Source organism: Eurypyga helias, unplaced genomic scaffold (assembly GCF_000690775.1).
Source record: "Eurypyga helias isolate BGI_N326 unplaced genomic scaffold, ASM69077v1 scaffold11825, whole genome shotgun sequence".
NCBI classification, from domain to species: domain Eukaryota; kingdom Metazoa; phylum Chordata; class Aves; order Eurypygiformes; family Eurypygidae; genus Eurypyga; species Eurypyga helias.
Window position 1 is genome coordinate 15477 of NW_010249587.1, and position 19363 is coordinate 34839.

At 53.0% G+C, this 19363-nt stretch overlaps 1 protein-coding gene across 1 annotated transcript in view; it reads left to right on the plus strand.

Moving 5' to 3' along the window:
- The window catches only part of LOC104509466 (myosin-7B-like), a gene marked incomplete at its 3' end in the record, with an annotated part of 26970 nt that overhangs the window by 3685 nt on the left and 3922 nt on the right, over window positions 1-19363 (plus strand). The window contains exons 6-29 of the mRNA XM_010151416.1: window positions 603-699; window positions 1537-1560; window positions 3465-3557; window positions 4350-4413; window positions 4534-4632; window positions 5678-5781; window positions 6292-6430; window positions 7774-7892; window positions 8701-8850; window positions 9185-9355; window positions 10079-10258; window positions 10346-10478; window positions 10988-11064; window positions 12545-12632; window positions 13077-13194; window positions 13766-13889; window positions 14389-14525; window positions 14971-15226; window positions 15813-16055; window positions 16451-16627; window positions 16962-17107; window positions 17676-17766; window positions 18341-18730; window positions 19152-19278. Coding sequence (XP_010149718.1) covers window positions 603-699; window positions 1537-1560; window positions 3465-3557; window positions 4350-4413; window positions 4534-4632; window positions 5678-5781; window positions 6292-6430; window positions 7774-7892; window positions 8701-8850; window positions 9185-9355; window positions 10079-10258; window positions 10346-10478; window positions 10988-11064; window positions 12545-12632; window positions 13077-13194; window positions 13766-13889; window positions 14389-14525; window positions 14971-15226; window positions 15813-16055; window positions 16451-16627; window positions 16962-17107; window positions 17676-17766; window positions 18341-18730; window positions 19152-19278 — 3347 coding nt within the window. The remainder of the gene's footprint in view (window positions 1-602; window positions 700-1536; window positions 1561-3464; window positions 3558-4349; window positions 4414-4533; window positions 4633-5677; window positions 5782-6291; window positions 6431-7773; window positions 7893-8700; window positions 8851-9184; window positions 9356-10078; window positions 10259-10345; window positions 10479-10987; window positions 11065-12544; window positions 12633-13076; window positions 13195-13765; window positions 13890-14388; window positions 14526-14970; window positions 15227-15812; window positions 16056-16450; window positions 16628-16961; window positions 17108-17675; window positions 17767-18340; window positions 18731-19151; window positions 19279-19363) is intronic.

The window sequence follows — 19363 nt, forward strand, 5'->3', positions numbered from 1 at the left end:
GGCTGTGGAGAGATGCTTGGCGTGTGTCTGGTGGCAGCTCTGCTCCCCAGCTCCCCCCCGGCTCTTTGTGATCTGGGATTACAATGGGAGAGCAGCTAACTATAGGGATGAGCTCAGTGGGGCCTGCCGGCTGCCCGCACCCCATGCCCAGCACGCCAGCCCCCTCGCTCACCTCGGCAGGATTCATCCCAGCACAGTGCTGCCGCCATCTCCAAGACCCCCCAACAAAGCGGGGCGTGCTGAAACCACCCGAGTGGGAGCAGGCGAGGCTGGTTCCTGGCTGATCCCGGACAGCTGAAGGCCCGGGGCCAGGGCCGTACAGCCTGGGTGGGCGCCGGTACCTCCTGCCGTAACTGCGGCGGGCAGCTGACCCCCTGCGGCACCTTGCAGGAGGTAGGCAGGAGGATGGAGCTGGGTTTCACTCCAAAGACAAAGCCCAAACCCAAGCACGTACACCCCCAGGCCAGAAAAGGATTGATAGTGCTGGCATCCCCGTCCCTCCTGGCACGATGAGCGGGGCGGCAGGTTGACAGGGTCTGTGTTTGAAGTTTTGCCTGTTCTTTGCCTCATGCCCTTGATCTGTGTATTTCTGTTACTCTAAGCGGAGAATCTGGTGCTGGTAAGACTGTAAACACCAAGCGGGTCATTCAGTACTTTGCCATTGTCGCAGCCTTGGGCGACACGCCGGGCAAGAAATTAGTAAGACCTTCTTTTGAAACAAGTTCTTGCTGTTTTCTTCCTTTATTTTACCCTCCCCCCTCCCCCTTCTTCTTATTTTTCTTTTTGTTGTCCTTCCCCCAACTTTTTGCATTTGGAAGCGTGTTTTGGTCTGACCCACCCAGGGCTTGGCTTTTCCCTGACTTTTGAACAAGCAAGGCTTGAAATTATTCTGCTCAAGGGGAAATGGATTTTTTTGATGTGGCTGCTTAATCTGCGCAGCCTGGAAGAGGTGCTTCAGGTGCTCTCTTTCTCCTCTCCTTCTCTTTCAACACCCCACAGATCTTCTTAAGGAGCTTTAAAAGAATGGAGTAAATCTGCCATTTCCCACCTTGCCTCTTTTAAGCCTTGCTTTTCGTCCTTTTCTCCTTTTTTCCTCCTCTTATTCATTTTGTCCCTTTTCTACCTTGTGCTTTTCTTGCTCTTGTTTTGATTCTTGCATTTCTTTGGTGCTGGTTATTTTTGAGCTGCCCTTGCAATTGCTTATTTCTTCGTGATGCGTTGAGGCTCCAGCCTGCTTTTCCCTTGTAGAAGCAGACTGGCTGCTTTAGTTATCAGACAAACAGTACTTCAGCATTATTTCTTTACTCTTCTTTGGGTTTGGATTTAACTGTTCTTGCTTTTTGATGCATTTCTTTATTTTCTTGAGCTAATCTATTTAACAACTTTTTGTCATCTCTTATAAAGTTTAATCCTCCCATTTTTTCTTGGACGTTTTTTGGCACTAAATGGTCATGCCCTGCTTTTCTGACCATGCTTCTTGTGGTTCTTGCCTGGCTTGTCTGGAGTTCTAAAGACAATTTTCTTTCCTTTCTCTAGGCAGCTCTTGCCACTAAAACTGGGGTAAGTGTTGCAGACTCCTAATCTTTAACGCTGAGGACAGGGCTCTGCTGCACCGCAGAGCTACGGCGGCGTGATGGGGAATGCCTGTGTGGGGCATCTGCCTTGGGTCTGGGGGCAAGGGCTGCCCCAGCACCTGGGCAGTGTTTAGTTCTCCACTTGGCTTTGCAGCTCCCACCTTCCCATAGTCTGAAGCTTTGGTGTTTCAGCTCTTAGTGACTTTCTAGCTTGCTGACTCCAACCTCTCCTTCAAGGGATCATTGCTCTTCAAATGCTTGTTTCTAACCAGCACGGTGTTTGCCCGGGGGTGGCGTGGGCTCCTCCAAAGGAAGGTGAAGCCCCCACTCTCTGAGCCCTTAGTGTCCCCCTCTGTCCTGGAAGCCCAGCTGAGGGCAGAGGTGCTGAGGGACAGGGGAAGAGCCCCTTTGCGACCGGCACCACTGTGCTCTGCCTGCGGGCCAGGGCGCTGCTGATGCCTGGGCATGCTGCACTCTGCAAAGACCTGAACCAGCTCAGCCCACCACACTGCAGGCAGCTGATGCCCTTCTCTTTGTGCATTTCTGAGGTGCTTGCTTAGCCTCAGGGAACCGAGTGCCTTTGGACATTCAGCAAAGGTTCAGTCCCTGGAACTCCCAGCACCCCAAGGGCTCAGCCGTTTCAGCAGCTCAGGGTATGCCCTTGGCCCTCGGTTTCTCTGAGCACTGATGGCAGCCTGTAGCTGATGCACACGCTTGGTTGGGGGATGCTCAGACCACTTGGTCAAACTAAGAGTGAGGTAGCTGGGGGGCTGAATCTGTGGGTCCCAGGACACCCCTTGGGGCAGCCCCCATTGAATCTCACAGCCAGGCAATTGTAGATCAGGCTGAATTTAAAGATAGCAGATCAAAGGATATCTAACTGACAAAGTGTTAGCAAAGCTCTGGTTCACAGCTGCTGCCTGGCTCTTCTGCTCTTCACATGCCTGGAGCTGCAGAGGTGGGGAGCAGTTTTGGACCCTACATTGAAAAGACAGTGCAGCTCCTGGTGGGCAGAGCCCAGAGCTGGTGTTTCCCGCCTAAGGAAAGCCCTGCGGACTGTAATGTCTTAGAGTGTGAGCAAAAAGTCTCATGAAAAATCCTGCAGGTGCCTGTGCCACCAAACTCTACTACTGTTGTCAAACCCACTGTCCTGTGTGTGGCTTGGCACGAGTCTCCTGCTTCTCTCCTTGAATTCTTGTCCTGCTTTGCGTGCGTTAGATGGAGGCTGTCTCTTTCTCTTTGAACAGTGCATGTGAAACACAAATGGAAAAACAAGGTTGGGGGAAGATTAATCTTGGGCCTTGGTCAGGAGAGCTCCGGTGAGTTCAGCAGATCACACCAGCGGGGATCTGTTATGTGCTGCCATCACACTGTGACCCTGCTGTGCATGTTGTTGGTGTAGGGAGTCATAGCTCAAGCCTGCTTTCTGGATCACTTCTTTTGCAATGTGCTGTCGTTCGAACTGTCCAAGACTTTGGTTTCTTGGGAGAGGAAATGCCTGGCAGATTCAACAAGCCTGAAGTATGTCCGACTGTTGTGGTGACAATGTGTGCTTGCTCTCGGGTTTGTATATTGTAGCAGCCTAAGGAAGGAGCTAAGGACTTCTGTGTGCAAAGAGGACGGTAGCCTGGATCTTCAGAGGGGCCAGTTTAGGCAAGGAGGAGCTCACAGAGAGCATAGCTGCAAAGCCTAACTCTGCTGACCCTTAAACCCAGCTGCATTGCTTCGTGAGACAAGGAGGTGCCTCAGGAGCAGCAGGCTCTTAAACACAGCTAAGGAGCGTAACCCACAGATGGTGCAAGGAGCCCCACTCTTGTTTCCATGTGGTGTTGGTCACAGATCCCTTCTGACTGGGTGGGAGCTGACACATCTTTTCATTTTGTTTTCCAGGGCACCCTCGAAGATCAAATCATTGAGGCTAACCCCGCTATGGAAGCATTTGGCAATGCCAAAACCATAAGAAATGACAACTCCTCACGTTTTGTAAGTGTCTTAGCAAGATGGAGAGCTAGTGTGCCAGTTTATGTAAGCTGAACACATCACTTGTGGTATTATGTTTTTGCATGGTGCAAGCCAAAGGCATGTAGCAGGAAGCTAGCTCTGCTTCCTAGTGGGATTGGACTTTTGCTGGGCCAAGGTTCTTATTCTTCAGTGTGGTAAATGGTGCGGTGATCAGAGTGGATCACCCTGGGGTCACACCCTGTGTCTGGAGAAGAAGTCCCTTATGGGACCAAGGCTGAAGGCCAGTAGGCACGGCCTGGAGTGCTGGAGCTGGGATAGACGAGTGTGCCCCTTCCAGGGAGCAGCATCCTTTTTGTTAAGCCCAGTCTGGGGCTGCTGTGGGATGCAGAACTAACTCATCAGCCACAGGTGGTTTTGATCCCGGCTTTTGTGCCTTGGAGGGAAAAGACACTCCTGGGTGAGATTCCCCAGCACATCACAGAGCAGGAGGCTGTGGGCAGACTCAGTATCCTACTGCCCTGCAAAAGTGCTTAGCTTTAAGAACAGGCCTGAGGACAAGGATTTATCTGCTGTGAGCAAACTTTCTTCCTGCCTAGTGTTTAAAGCCTTAGATGATGTTGTCTGTGCATATTACAAGCCAGACAGCTTTACCCACCTACCCCTCACAGAGCATAGTAACTTGTCGGGCATCAGCAGAAGCATAAGAAGTACAAATCTACCAGTGTTTTGTAGTTGTATGAGGTTTCTAGGAGTTGTTCAGAATTGTACCTGCGTAGCCAAGCCCAGTGCTTAGTTCCCTGTGCATGTTTTCAGGGCAAGTTCATCCGGATCCATTTTGGCCCCTCAGGGAAGCTGGCCTCTGCGGACATCGACATCTGTAAGTAAACACGTCCCTGCTGTGGTGAGGAACAATTTCACATCACTATTTTTGGTGATGCTCTGTCAGCTCCAGGAAAGAATAGCCATCCCCTAACCCCTCTGCCCTATTTGCTTCTAGATCTTCTGGAAAAATCAAGAGTGATTTTCCAGCAACCCAAAGAGCGAAGCTATCACATCTACTACCAGATCCTCTCTGGGAAGAAACCAGAGCTGCAAGGTAAGGCAGCCAGAGATCAGCACAGCCTTTACACCATGGTGGTTTGAAAAATGGCCACGAAGAGCTCTGTTGTCAGCTTTGGGTCCTCAAGGAATGAACAGACCCAGCACACCATGCAGGTATTGCCCTTGAATACTGTGCTGGCTGTGCAGGATCATGGATTGGTGGATAATTAAGGTTGGAAGGGATTTCACCTAGTCCAGCCTCCTTTATCCTCACAGACTAAGAAGCCAGACTAAAGCCCTTTCTGCAATGGTCTAGGAGCAGAGAAGTGCTCACTCAGGGTCTATCTGCAGGGTGGGAGTGTGCTTTGCAAAGCTGCCTTGCATAGGATCCTTGTCCTGTGGTGGGTACAGTGCTGACATCAGCATGTACAGGCTGGAAATCTACTCATTTTGGGGTAGTGGGAAGTGTTTTGCAGCTTACTCTGAGCTCCTTCAGCCACCCTAGTGAGTTGACCTGTTTCAGATGAGCTGGAAAGCAGCTGCACAGCTTGCTCGCAGCAGCTGCCCTGGTGTAGACAAGTTCTAGATGTTCCCGAGGACAGTCCCAGCTGACCCAAGTTTGCACTGGGGTGGTCCTGTGCTCTGAGGAACCCTAGCCTCCAGGTGCCAGGTCACACGGAGGGCATAGGAAACCTTTTTGTGCTGTGGAAAGATGGCTGGCACAGTCCCCTGGGGCGGTCAGCCTGTTCGCTGTGGGCTCTTGAGCGTGTTGCTGGCTCCAGAACAATACCTTATTAGGCAGGTCTGGAGAGCTGTGCAGAGCAGTAATCTTATCTGGTGGTCACAAGGACATGGATGGCCTCTTCTAAATCAGTCTACAGCCAAGCCATATCCCAAGATAGCAAGCAGGAGGCACATCACAGAAGGGATGGACCCATGTGTGGACCTGCCTGGGCTTGAAGAGGCTGTTCCTCGCTCTGGCTGGTGCCCTCCCGTTGAGGCTGATAAAGCCTTACCCCTTCTGTGTCCAGGGTTGCCCCTCTGCCCCAGCTTTGTCTTTGTCAGAATGGCCTCACCCTCTGCTTCTCTTCCCCCAACAGACATGCTGCTGCTCTCCCTCAACCCCTACGACTACCACTTCTGCTCTCAGGGTGTAACAACTGTGGACAACCTGGATGATGGCGAGGAACTCATGGCAACAGATGTACGTGTACTTCCTTTACACTGCACAGCCGAGTGGGCCCGGGGAAGGCACAACCTCCTTCTGGAAGGACATGAGGACGTGTCCTGGCTTTTCTGTGTCCCTCTCTAAGTTAGCTGTGAGCTCCCTCATTTTATTGGCAGTTACTCTACACGTGCCATGAGCCTACAAGAAAGAGCAGAGTGACTCCATCAACAGCCTCCTCCAGGCAGAGAAGGGAGAGTAATTCATGTACCTGTAGCACATGATCACTTCCCATGGCGCTCATAAGAAGATGAGACAGAGAAAATTCCTCCTTGTGGATGCTAGGCTAGTCCTTTTGCTTTCAAATAGATCTTGTGGGAGCTGGACTCACATTCCAAATCCCATGGACAGGATTCCTTGGCTCGGTACCCACCAGATAAGGCACCCTCCCAAGAGCCCCAGGACAGGGAGAGCACCTTAGGAGATTGTGGGAGGACTCACCTCAGAGTGGTGATTTTGTTCTATCTATACTGCTTTGTCTCTCCTCAGCACGCCATGGACATCTTGGGCTTCAGCAACGATGAGAAATACGGCTCCTATAAAATAGTGGGCGCTATCATGCACTTTGGCAACATGAAGTTCAAACAAAAGCAGCGAGAAGAGCAGGCAGAGGCTGATGGCACTGAAAGTGAGTTTGGCTCCGTGCTGCCAGATCTGCCCAGCCTGGGCTGGGCATGCACATTCCTCCTGGTCCATGAAGGTCAGTGACCATGGTCCCAAGCAACCTGAGGGACCTCCTTTAGGTGCACAAAGGAGCTTGTCCTTGAGCGGACATTTTTAGGACAGACTTTTCTGCAAGCAGTAGGCGGTCTCATCTGCATCAGACTTGTCTCAGCAACATCACAGGCTGTCAAACCTGGCTGTGCTTCACCCTGTTCAGTGTTCTCCTGCCCTTCATCGCCTCTTCTCTTGCACTTCATTAGACAGCCTTCCGAGCAGGTCGTCCACAGAATATAAGCCAGGCCATGATCAGGCCTGCATGGACCTGCTCATGTCACAGCCTCCTGAAATAGAAATCCAATGCAAATCATAGATCTAAGAGAATAGTCAGGCTGCAGAGCAAATCTGAAAATTCAGAAAGTCAGAGCTCAAATATTTCCTATTGTTTTTGCACTGCTGCATTATGTCTGGCTCCTAGGCATAATGTAGGAAGGGTGAGAACAGGGAGCCCTACCACTTAACTGGAAGGCTTAAGCAGTAACTATACATCATCTGAGGCAGGGATCCAGCAGAAATTACTACCTGGATCAGGTCTTGTCATGCTAACATTCACAAAGGAAGAGTTCCCCTTGCCTGAGGAATGTCAACACAGGTTTCAGATCCTACCTGGTAATTAAAGAAGATTTTGATATAGCAGCGATTTAGGAGCCCTACCACTTAACTGGAAGGCTTAAGCAGTAACTATACATCATCTGAGGCAGGGATCCAGCAGAAATTACTACCTGGATCAGGTCTTGTCATGCTAACATTCACAAAGGAAGAGTTCCCCTTGCCTGAGGAATGTCAACACAGGTTTCAGATCCTACCTGGTAATTAAAGAAGATTTTGATATAGCAGCGATTTACCAAATCTGCTATTAGGAGTCTAGGAAAGATAAAAAAGAAAATCACCTCTTTTCTGGTTGGTTCAAATTCACTGCATGAGAATCCAAGCTTACACTGGAAGATGCACAGGGATCCCCGAATCAAGAATACTCAGAAACCTGATAGGCACCTGATAAGGTGCAGCAGGTCTGTTCTGGCCACCTCCTCCTAACAGTAACTTCTCAGGCAGGAGGTCCAAACTTTAAAAGCATTACACAATATCCAGGATGGGAAATCACACTAGACACGGGAGGAGACTCTGGAGCAGGTGGAAAAACTAACATAGTTAGCACTGATTAGCAGAAGACCTGGTAAATTTTTTTTATTTTCCTTTTTTCCTTCCCGGGGCTTACTTGCTGGCTCCTCATGCCTTTGCACTGTTTCCCAGGTGCTGACAAAGCTGCCTACCTCATGGGAATCAGCTCAGCTGACCTCATCAAGGGTTTGCTCCATCCTCGTGTGAAAGTGGGCAATGAATACGTGACCAAAGGTCAGAACGTGGAGCAGGTGAGTGTGCCAGGACACGGGCTCCCTGCTCACGACGGTACGTGACTCCTTGCAGGAAGGCCTATGGCATCATGTTCTCTGCACAGGGCAACTGGTCCCTCAGTTCAGTCTCTTGTGTTTAGGAGGGGACTCCAGAGCAGCATGAGAAGATATAGCCACAGTTACTGGGTTTTAGCAGCTGGGAAAGTTGGGGGCAGAGCTGGCAGACAACTTTGGATATTAACCAAGGCTGGGGGTTTGATGCAGTCTCTTTGAAATGTGGGTTGGATCACATTTGGAAGAGGTCCACTTTCTGTGGATCTGCTTCAGACAGTCACACTCCTAGGAAGAGTTCAGCTCTGGGAACTAGAAAGCTCGTCTAAATAGTGATCTAAAACTCGTCTAAACTGGTCTTGTGGGAGAACTCAAATGCACCAAAAATATATCTTGTCAGATTCCAGCCACATCACAGTTAGGAATCCAACCCTGTCCTGAATTGTGCAAGCCAGTCCTTGAGTAAAATTCAAGAAGACCTTAGGAGTTGGTGTCTTATCCCAAGTGAGCTGTAGGCTCCTGCCATGCACAAGGCTTCTGAAAATATCACTTTAGACTGAATCTGTATCCTAAGACCTTGGAGGCTAAGACCAGGCCAGGGACACAAGAACACACTTGTGAGCATGTGAGAACTAGTCTTGAAGCATATGCTGTAACTATGAACTCCCTGAATCTGTCTGTCTGTCCTTTGGGTGCCAAGAGGAGCTCTCTTCTTCAGCCTCTAGCTCCTGCAAAAGCAGGGAGACGTGTAAGTGCTCATGATTTGCTTTGGCAGGTCGTCTATGCTGTGGGAGCCCTGGCTAAAGCCACCTATGATCGCATGTTCAAGTGGCTGGTGACTCGGATCAACAAGACCCTAGACACCAAGTTGGCCAGACAGTTCTTCATTGGAGTCCTGGACATTGCAGGCTTCGAGATCTTTGACGTGAGTTCTGTGGGCCCCCTGCAATAGGTTCAAGGGAATGTTGTAGCTAGAGAGCTCGGTCCCCCCAGTGTCCAACAGTTCTATCTCCTCCACGGAACTGCTGGACTTGAAAAGACAAAGAGCTCTTGTCTGAATTTTTGTCTGGAGCAAACAGGCAGCTCACAAGGACTGCCCTAGCATGGCTGTGGGCACATCTCCAGTGATTTCTGGCTACCTGCTCTGGCAGCAATCCAGCTGAGCCTAGCAGAGATCACCCTCCACACCCAGACAAAGCAGAATAGCAAATCCCTCCATGTCTGGAGCTCCTCCTTTTGACTCAGGTTTGTTCTTGCAGTACAACAGCTTTGAGCAGCTGTGCATCAACTTCACCAACGAGAAACTGCAACAGTTCTTCAACCACCACATGTTTGTCCTGGAGCAGGAAGAATACAAGAAGGAAGGCATCGAATGGGTCTTCATTGACTTTGGCCTGGACCTGCAGGCTTGCATCGACCTGATTGAGAAGGTAAAGCATGAGACAGGGCTCAGGAACTGTACTCTGGTAGGTGGCTTGTCTGCAAAGACTGGAACAGTGAGAGCTGCTCTGATACCAGAAATGAAACCAGTCCCACCCCAGTCAGTGGCAGGTGCCCAGCTTTGCTCTCTCCCCCCACACCCTTATAGCTCGGAGCCTCCAGCCCAGAGTCCTTTTTGACACAATTTTGACTTTATGAAACCATGGATATTCTGTTCCTACCCACTGGTGAGCCACAAATCCTGGTGTGGGCTTTTCCTCCAGAGAACAGTGATCTATGCCCCTTTTTTCCTACCCACTTGCTGCCCCTCAGTGCTTCTCACCTGAGTACTTGGTGATTCACAGCAGCTTGTATAAAAGATTTCCCCTGTTGCATAGAGGAAACTCACCCTTTTTTGGGGGGAAAAGAGCAAACCTGCCAGGATACTGGAAAGGGTCTCTCCTTCCCAACAATCCGATGGACCTGGGCAAGCCCCCATGTTTTGCAGGCCTGGCCAGTCCCACTCTAACTGGCCAGAGGTCAGATGCAGCCTGGAATACACCAGTGACAGCTTGCCTCATGGTCAGTGTCTTGCACAATTTGCCTGAAAAAGGACGAGGTCTCCCAAGTCAAGCCTTGCCTCACCTTGCTCAGTGGCACAGAGAATCCCCCACTCTGGGATGGGATGTAGCAACATGGAGCTCAGACCTCTCTATACCACCTTCTCCCTGCAGCCATTGGGAATCCTGTCCATCCTCGAAGAGGAGTGCATGTTCCCGAAAGCCTCTGACATGTCGTTCAAAGCTAAGCTCTACGACAACCACATTGGGAAGTCGCCCAACTTCCAGAAGCCCCGGCCGGATAAAAAACGGAAATACGAAGCCCACTTTGAGCTGGTGCACTATGCTGGAGTGGTACGTCCCTTGTCAGCTCTCCCACAGCATCCTCACCTTCCCCCTTGCAGGGCTCTGCTCACCTTTGCCTCTCTCCTCTGGGGTCAGGTGCCATACAACATCGTTGGGTGGCTGGACAAGAACAAGGACCCCCTGAATGAGACAGTGGTGTCCGTCTTCCAAAAATCCCAGAACAAGCTCCTGGCCTCCCTCTATGAGAACTATGTGGGCTCTAGTTCAGGTGAGAAACAACCTCACTCCTTTTTTTTTTTACCTTGTCTCTCCCTCCCTTTGCAGCAAAACCTACTCCCCCCCATGCCCGGCTGCTGGTGCAGCATTCATGCACGCAGCAGCCTGGGCAAAGGGAAAACCCACATGGACCCCTAAAAACCTCTCTGACCTGGGTGGGTGGGTACTCTGGACATGCAGTGCTGGCCTAGGGGCTTTAGGTGGGTGGTTAGGGCCAGGCTGAGCTTGTGAGGTGTTGTAGAGCTGTGCTGGTGGCCCTGTGACTTGGGATGTGTGAAGGGGTTTCCTGTTACCAAGAGCTGAGGAGCAACACCCAGAGTTGGGTGCTGTGGGAAAGGTTTTTGGTGGTCTGCAGCTTTGCTCTGCTGCAGGGCACTACCATCTCTGCTTTACAGAAAGCAGGGGCTGTGGGCATTTCAGGGGTGCTTGGAGGTCCTCCTGAGTCCTCCAAACCAAGCAGGTGCTTTGCTGATGTAATTAATCGATATTTCAACCCAACAGAGGAACCTCACAAGCCAGGGACCAAGGAGAAACGTAAAAAGGCAGCTTCTTTCCAAACAGTGTCGCAGCTGCACAAGGTAAGAGCCAGCCCCTCATGAGGGAAGCATGCTCAGAGGGTCCCGGTGTCAGTCCCACTTCTCTGCTGAGACTGGGGGATCTTGCACCTGAGCTCCTGGTGCCTGATGGACCACCATGGCTCCTGAAGGACCACCACTAGGCAAAAGCTCCTAACACCCTCTCATCCTGGGTGAGGGGCCTGTGCCTGGCCCAGTCCCGGCCCTGTCCCCGTGCTGCTAGGGAAGGAGACGAGGCTCCAGGCTGGAGAGCGGGGGCTTCCTTTGAGCTGGGCCTTGTGCTGCTCCTGCCCGCGTGATGCTTGTGCTGCCCGGCAGCTCCTTCGCCTTTGAGAGAGCGGCAGTTAAGACTTGTAGTGATGTTTAGATAATGTATTACATGAACATCACTTTAAGTCTGTGCTACTTCTCTCCTCATTCTTGTCGGCGGGAAGGACAGCCTTTGGGCAGAAGAAAATGGAGGAGGATCTTACAGCTCTCGGCTGTCCGCTCCAGGGAGGTCACCTGAGCTATTTTACAGCTCAGGATAATACCCCGCGGCCCATTCCCATGCTCACCACAGGAGTTGTTTGTCCAGCCCAGGGTTTAAGCCACTGGAGAACAGCACAGAGGGGTGTGTGAGCCCAAAGCTGTGTCCTGCCGTGAGAGGGTGCTCGAAGAGGGCAGCGCTTGTGTCAGAGGCCCCGTTCAGGGAGAGGTGTGACTTTCTTCCTCCGTGGGGAAATATATCTGCAGCAAGAAGTTTTTCCATAATGACATGGAGCTTTGGGAAGGCATTCCCTTCTCCAGCTGATCCTGGATAGGCTGAGCCTGTACAAGCAAGGGAAGGCAGCCTGGAAAGATGGAGGGTGCAGATGCCTTTCCCACAAGAAAAGGCAGGGCCATGTCTTGGCCTGAGCCCTGCCTGGGAGAGAAAAGGAGGCCCAGGCTGGATAGGCAGGGCCCCCCGTCACAGCCAAAGGGCATGGGCAGCACTGTGGAGGTGCAGGGAAAACCTGATGAGATGAGGACTGCAGCCAATGTGTCCAGCGCTGGATTTGCAGGGTGCTAGTCACTGGATCTGCAGGGTGCTAGTCACAGGCCTGATGGGCACCAGCAGAGCTGTATACCAGGAATATGCTCAGTCCTGTGTTCCTGGACCTCCCCTGCAGCAAACTTTACCTACAAATACTTGGGAAGCATATGGCTCCTCTCTGGCACAGTAAGACCTGCAGGTGCCATTTGGCACGGCATGTCTGCCAGCACAGTCCCCTGTGCCATTGCTCCATCCCGGCAGAAGGCAGTGGTCCTGTACAGGGTTGGGGGTGTCCCGTTGGCAGGACAGCACAGGGAGCAGCCAAGCAGGAGGGAATTCCCCCTCTCTCATGAAGAGTGGTAAGGGGCCCTCGGTGTCTGATCCCTCTCTGCCTGGGGAGGGAAGGGGCTGGAGAGAAGTGTTGTAGGGGAGCAGAGCTGTCACTTCATGTCCATGTCTGCCCTGCAGGAGAATCTCAACAAGCTGATGACCAACCTGCGCTCCACTCAGCCCCACTTTGTCCGTTGCATCATCCCCAATGAGACAAAGACCCCAGGTATGCATGGACTGAGACAGCACCATGGCAGTTCCCTTGGGTGACATCGCGTGTGGGAGATGGCAGGGACTCCTGCACCCACCTTCTCCCCAACCCTTTTCTCGCAGCAGTTCTGCTGCCACTGAGACCTGACCCATCTTGGTGTGGGAACCCCTGTGACCCATGCCAGTCTCCTCTGCTAGGGAGAATGAGTTTTCCAGGCTCCCGTTTTGGCTGTGCCCTGATGTTTGGGCTGCCTTGCACTTGTGTGTAACAGCAGGCACGGATGGGTCCTTCAGGCTGATTCCCACCATCCAAGGCCCAGGCTGCAGCACTGGTGCTCAGCACAGGCCTGCAGGACAGGTTAACACCCCTGTTCAAAGCTGTTTCCAGGGTTCAGGCCCATGCTGCAGCTCCATTTCCTCTGTCCTTGAGTGTTTGCTCCATCTTTGTTCTCACCCATAGGAGCCATGGATGCCTTCCTGGTGCTGCATCAGCTGCGGTGTAACGGTGTCCTTGAAGGTATCCGCATCTGCCGTAAGGGGTTCCCCAACAGGATCCTCTACGCAGACTTCAAGCAGCGGTAACTCCCTCTTCTATCCTTGCTCAGCAGCTGTCACGTATTCTGAGGGGGAACAGACCACCATGGCTCTGGCCTGCTCCCCGGCTTGGGCAGGGCTGGTCTGAACCACCACAGGATGCCCAATGCGTGCACAGTTTGGGACGGCTCTGCTGCTGACTGTTTGGTGCCAGACATGATGAGATAGCAGGGCTGCTGGTGTTTGAGATGCTGAATGCAGGGCTGGTGCGGGTGGGTGGTAGCAAGGCTCAGGTCCTCCAATCCTGGCTAAAATTTCTCTTTACCAGGCTGCCCGCCTCCACCCTGCTGAGCCTAGGCATGGTGAGGACAGTGGCCTCCTCCTGCCCGTTCTTTCTTGTGTGTGGACTAGGATCTGGCAGGGCTCTCTGGTGTATGTTCTGCAGAAGAGCCCACATTGTGTCCTGGAGCTCCTGGCTCGTACATGGCTCCAGCCTGTGCTGCAGCGACGTGCTTCCAGGGGAACCGGCATGACTGGGGAACAGGGATGATGATGGAGCCATCAACTCTGTGCTGGGCTTCTCTTGCATGTCCTCCCTCTGCTTTGTTCTTGCAGCTACCGTATCCTGAATCCAGCAGCCATTCCAGATGACAAGTTTGTGGACAGCAGAAAGGCCACAGAGAAGCTGCTGAGCTCCCTGGAGCTGGACCACTCACAGTACAAGTTTGGTCATACCAAGGTGAGAGCAGGCAGCTGGTCCTTGGGAGGGAAACGTTGTCCCTCCCGTCTCTCTGCAATCCCAGTTTGCTCTCCGTGCCCAGCTTGACCTCTGCCTGGCCACAGCCCTGCTGAAGGCCTGTGCTCTGCAAGTCGAGCCCTTGAAGGGACTGAGGAGGGTAGAGGAAAAATCAGGTTGGGAATAAACAGGTCTGAGCAGAAGGTCACGCTCCTGATCTCATACCACCCAACACAGCATCTGGTCCCTGCTGAGGGATGCGAGGGGGAGGGAGATTTGGTGCCCAGCTGTGCCAGTGCCTTGTGTGGGTGCACCTCCAACCAGTGCAGAGTGTGGGTGTGTGCTGTGCGGGGGGGCACCTAAACCTGCAGCATGTAGCCCCCATTGCTCTGTGTGTCCCTGCTTTGGGGCGCATGTAGCCCAGGTCTGGCTGACAGGTTACGTTACCCTGAGCTCTCTGCCCCCTCTGCTGTTGACTCCGTTCTCACTCTCTTGCTTGCAGGTGTTTTTCAAGGCTGGTTTGCTGGGCTTGCTGGAAGAGATGCGAGATGAGCGTCTGGCCAAGATCCTGACCATGCTGCAGGCCAGAATCCGTGGGCACCTCATGCGCATTGAGTATCAGAAGATCATCAGCAGGAGGTAGAGTTGTGGGGGGGAGGCAGAACTTTGTGAGCATCTCTCCTTGTTCCTTCTGCACGTTTCAGTGGATTTGACCTGTGGGTCTTGCCTGTGGCTGGCAGTGGTTGGGTACAGCCCTGTCCTGAAGGGATGGAGGTAGAGGTGTAAGAGGTCTGACATGGGCCTGCTAGGGAGGGTCAGTGTATCTGGGGGGGTAGCCTTTGTTTTCCACTGGAAGATTTGGAGGGATGTAGAGTGAGCGGGCCCGACAGCCAGGCCACACCACCCATGCCACGAGGGCCACTCCAGTGTGCAGACAATGTGCCATTCATTCAGCACGCTGCCGTTTGCCCTCCTGGTGAGGAACAGAGCCATGGCCAGGCCTGCAAAAGCCAGATCCCTGCTGCAGTGAGGATGGGAGTGGGGAATCGACACCCATGATGGTGCTGTGCTTGTGTCCCTCCAGGGAAGCCCTCTATACCATCCAGTGGAACATCCGGGCCTTCAATGCTGTCAAGAACTGGTCTTGGATGAAGCTGTTCTTCAAGATCAAGCCCTTACTCAAGTCTGCTCAGACTGAGAAGGAAATGTCCAACCTGAAGGAGGAGTTCCAGAAGCTGAAGGAGGCTCTGGAAAAGTCTGAGGCTAAGAGAAAGGAGCTGGAAGAGAAGCAGGTCTCCATGATCCAGGAGAAGAATGACCTAGCTCTCCAGCTGCAGGCAGTGAGTGCTTCACCCTCTCTCTGGGAGTGTAAAGATCCTGCGGGGTCCATGGGTAGAGGAGGGAGCAGAGCATGCTAGATCCCCCCTTCAGCCTTTTGCAGCTCTGAGACCCCCTCATTGCCACAGTGTGTTTGAACTGCAACGCAAACCTGAAGCAATGTCACAGACCTGCCATCTCAGGGCTGCCATGGGGATTGGCTCTGGAAAGGGTGATCTTCTCACAATGGAGTGGGAGGGATGGGAATGTTTGCTGGCCAAGCTGTGGTGAATCTGTGCCGTTTCTGTACCATGAAGTGTTAGTCCGGTGTTTTCTTCCTCTGGAAAATTTAGTTGCAGTTAGCTCTTTGGCCTGGTTAGTGTTAGTTGTTCCATGGCCTTTGAAAACAGGAAGTGACTGGAGCTGGGTTTTTTGTATTCCTGTGCACCATGGGCTTGGTCTGCCCCTTCCACAAGGAGGGCTTCCACCCTGGGCCAGGATAGCATGGCTGAGAGCCTGCTGGTAAGCTCTTGGGGCAGTGGATGAGCACTGGCTCCCCTGTACCAGCTCTTGGGTGGATGAGCACTGGCTCCCCTGTACCTATCCCAGGAGCAAGACAACCTGGCAGATGCAGAGGAACGCTGTGACCTGCTGATCAAGTCCAAGATCCAGCTGGAGGCCAAGGTGAAGGAGCTGACAGAGCGTCTGGAGGATGAGGAGGAGATGAACTCAGACCTCACCGCCAAGAGACGCAAGCTGGAGGATGAGTGTGCAGAGCTGAAGAAGGACATTGATGACCTAGAGATCACGCTGGCCAAGGTGGAGAAGGAGAAGCATGCCACAGAGAACAAGGTAACTGACCCCCTGCAGAGTACAGCCCCATTGCCCAGGGCCCTCAGTGCTTGTGGGGGCACCAAGGAGGAACATCAGAGACAAGGCTGCTGGAGTGTGGGAGCTGTGGCAAGGCAGAGTGCAGAGAGGTGTGGGAGAGGACAAACCCCTCTGGTGTCCTGCCTCACTGAACAGGAGTGGCATGGGCAAACGGTTCTGTGCAATGGCAAGTGATTTGAGGCATTGGCCAGGCACCTGGCAGAACCAGCCTGGCCAATGGGAGAGGGGCTGGCTACTGCTGTGGTGCCAAGCTGCTGTTGATCACGGGCACCTGCCTTTCATGGGTCAGGCTACTCGGTTAGCTTTGCTTCCCGTTACTGAGGAGATGCACTTAATTATTGCCCCCACCGGTGTAGGTTAAAAACCTGATTGAAGAGATGGCTGCTCTGGATGAGATCATTGCCAAGCTGACGAAAGAGAAGAAAGCGCTGCAGGAGGCCCACCAGCAGGCCCTGGATGACCTGCAGGCTGAAGAGGACAAGGTCAACACACTGACGAAAGCCAAGGTCAAACTGGAGCAGCAAGTGGATGATGTGAGTCATAGGGCAGTGAAGTGACAGAGGTTTGAGCCAACCTCCAGGAAAGCCCAAAGGCTTTCCCTGAACAGTATCTGGAGGGTAGGATCATTACCCTGTTTAATATGGCCAGTTGATGAATAACCCCATTGACAAACTGCCCCTGAAGCAAGAGGTGGTCCAGAGTATCCCATGGAGAGCAGTCCTGGGCTGAGGGGATGGGACTAGAGACCAACCAGTAAACAGCTCTGGATCTTGGGTCTGGGTGAAGTTCCCACAACGATGGACATGGGGAAGTTTGGGACTACAGGGGGTCCTTTCCCTCCCTAACCTGTCTCCCTTCATTCTCCAGCTGGAAAGTTCTCTTGAACAAGAAAAGAAAGTCCGCATGGACCTGGAAAGAGCAAAGAGGAAGCTTGAAGGAGACCTGAAGTTGACGCAGGAGTCTGTAATGGATCTGGAGAATGACAAACAGCAGCTGGAGGAGAAACTCAAAAAGTGAGTGTGTGGTGTGTGCCTGAGCTGTGAGCTTACTCTGCTAGGACAGTGCCCACCTCTAAGTCACACGGACTGTGGCCTCTGCAGGGGCTACTGGGATGTGGCTTTGAGTGCTGCTGGTGTGATCAGTCCAGGCAAAATGAGGGCTTTGTTTTCCCAAAGAGATGCTGAGGAGCTTGTCACCTGCACAGACTAATAGATCAGGGCATTTTAGAGCTTCCTCTGTACATAGGGTTGGAGAGAAGAGATTTGCCTGGCAGGATCCTAATGCCAAGATGGGACCTCAGCTACAAGCACAGATTTCATCACTCACATCCTGTTCTCGTTGGGGAACTGGAGAACAACACCTAGGGACCTCAGAGAGAAAAACCTCAGAGCCAGAGTCCGCTTTAAGCCTCCCCCTGAGCAGCCCATGCGCTGCTTCTCACCCCGCCAGTTCCCTTTCCTGTGTGGGTGGGATTGTTTGCCCTCTGGCTGCAGGGAACACTCTTCCTCTGGCTTCAGGAGGCAGAGGGACTTGGCAGGGCGGCGCTTGTCTGACCAAAAGCTCTGCCTTCTTTCTGTACAGGAAAGACTTTGAAATGAGTCAACTGAATTCAAGGATTGAAGATGGGCAAGTGACTGAGGCCCAGCTCCAGAAGAAGATCAAGGAGCTCCAGGTATGGCAGGAAGAACTCACAGCCCAGGAGTCCTAGATTTCCATCAAACGTAATCTGTTGGGAATCTGCATGGGCCAGTCCCTCTCTGAGCACAAGGGCATCTCCTGGCATTGTTAGCAGAAGCAAAACCCTCTTCCAAAATGTGGTGGACTGAAAATTAATGAACTATAGAGGTGAACGCTAGCACCAGCGTGAGGAACAGCTTCTAGGGTGTAATTCTCTGTCCAGTCTAAAACCTTAAATCGAGCACCCAAACTCTGAAGATCCAAATCGAGCATGTTGGGCTTCTTCCTAGCAGACAGGCCCCTGGGTTCAGGCTGTTGGCATCCCCTGAAGGGAGGCTGGTGTCAGCCTGGATCCTCATGGCAGGGTACAGAGGACAGCAGGAGCTCTGCAGAGCAGCTTAGCAAGGTGCACCAGGCATGCCTGCCTCAGAGAATCCCAAAAACACCCAAGTATTTGCTCCAGGCTGGGGGCTTGTTGCTCCCCAGCAGCAGAAGAGATGCTTTGCTCCGTTGTGGAGAGCAAAGATGGCTGAGTTTCACGGGTTACTGCCTAATTCTGTCTCTGCCAGGCCCGCATCGAGGAGCTGGAGGAGGAGCTGGAGGCTGAGCGTGCTGCCAGAGCCAAGGTGGAGAAGCAGCGGGCAGAAGTGTCACGGGAGCTGGAGGAGCTGAGCGAGCGGCTGGAGGAGGCCGGTGGAGCCACGGCCACGCAGCTGGAGATGAACAAGAAGCGGGAAGCAGAGTTTCTGAAGCTGCGGCGGGACCTGGAGGAGGCAACCCTGCAGCACGAGTCCACGGCGGCTGCCCTGCGGAAGAAGCACGCAGACAGTGTGGCGGAGCTGAGCGAGCAGATCGACAACCTGCAGCGCGTCAAGCAGAAGCTGGAGAAGGAGAAGAGCGAGATGAAGATGGAGGTGGACGACTTATCATCCAACATTGAATATCTCACCAAGAACAAGGTGGGCACTGGCTCCGTACGGGGCAGGTTCAGCTCTGCGGTGAGCATCAGTGCAACTGGTTGCAGCGTGTTCAGCGTAGCCATGCCCATGGGATGCTGCTCTGGGTAGCTCTGCCATGGCAAAGTCCCTTTTCACTAGGCGTAGCTTGTCCCTGTGTCACTACAGCAGCGCTTGACTTGACCTAGTCAAGTCTGGAGGATCTGGGAAGTTGTTTCCTGGGAGACTGACTGCAGAGAGCCACTGTTTGTTTAGCAGAGTCATGAGAGCTCTGGCAGGCTCCTGCTCTCTGCCTTGTGTGCACACGGGGTCAGCTGAGCAGGGCAGTGAGGTCCCAGGGGGTGCAGTCCCTGAACCCCTCTTGGGATAAGGGTCCTCTCTGGGCAGAGTGGGGTCTCACAGGGGCTTTGCTTGGCGTTTGCAGGCCAACGCCGAGAAGCTGTGCCGCACCTATGAGGACCAGCTGAGCGAGGCCAAGTCCAAAGTGGACGAGCTGCAGCGACAGCTGACCGACGTGAGCACGCAGCGGGGCCGGCTACAGACCGAGAATGGTAGGTGGGGGCAGCAGCCAGGTGACACGTGGCTGCCCTGGGGCTGCTCTTGCCCCGGGACATCGGAATGGGGGAGCATGGTTCA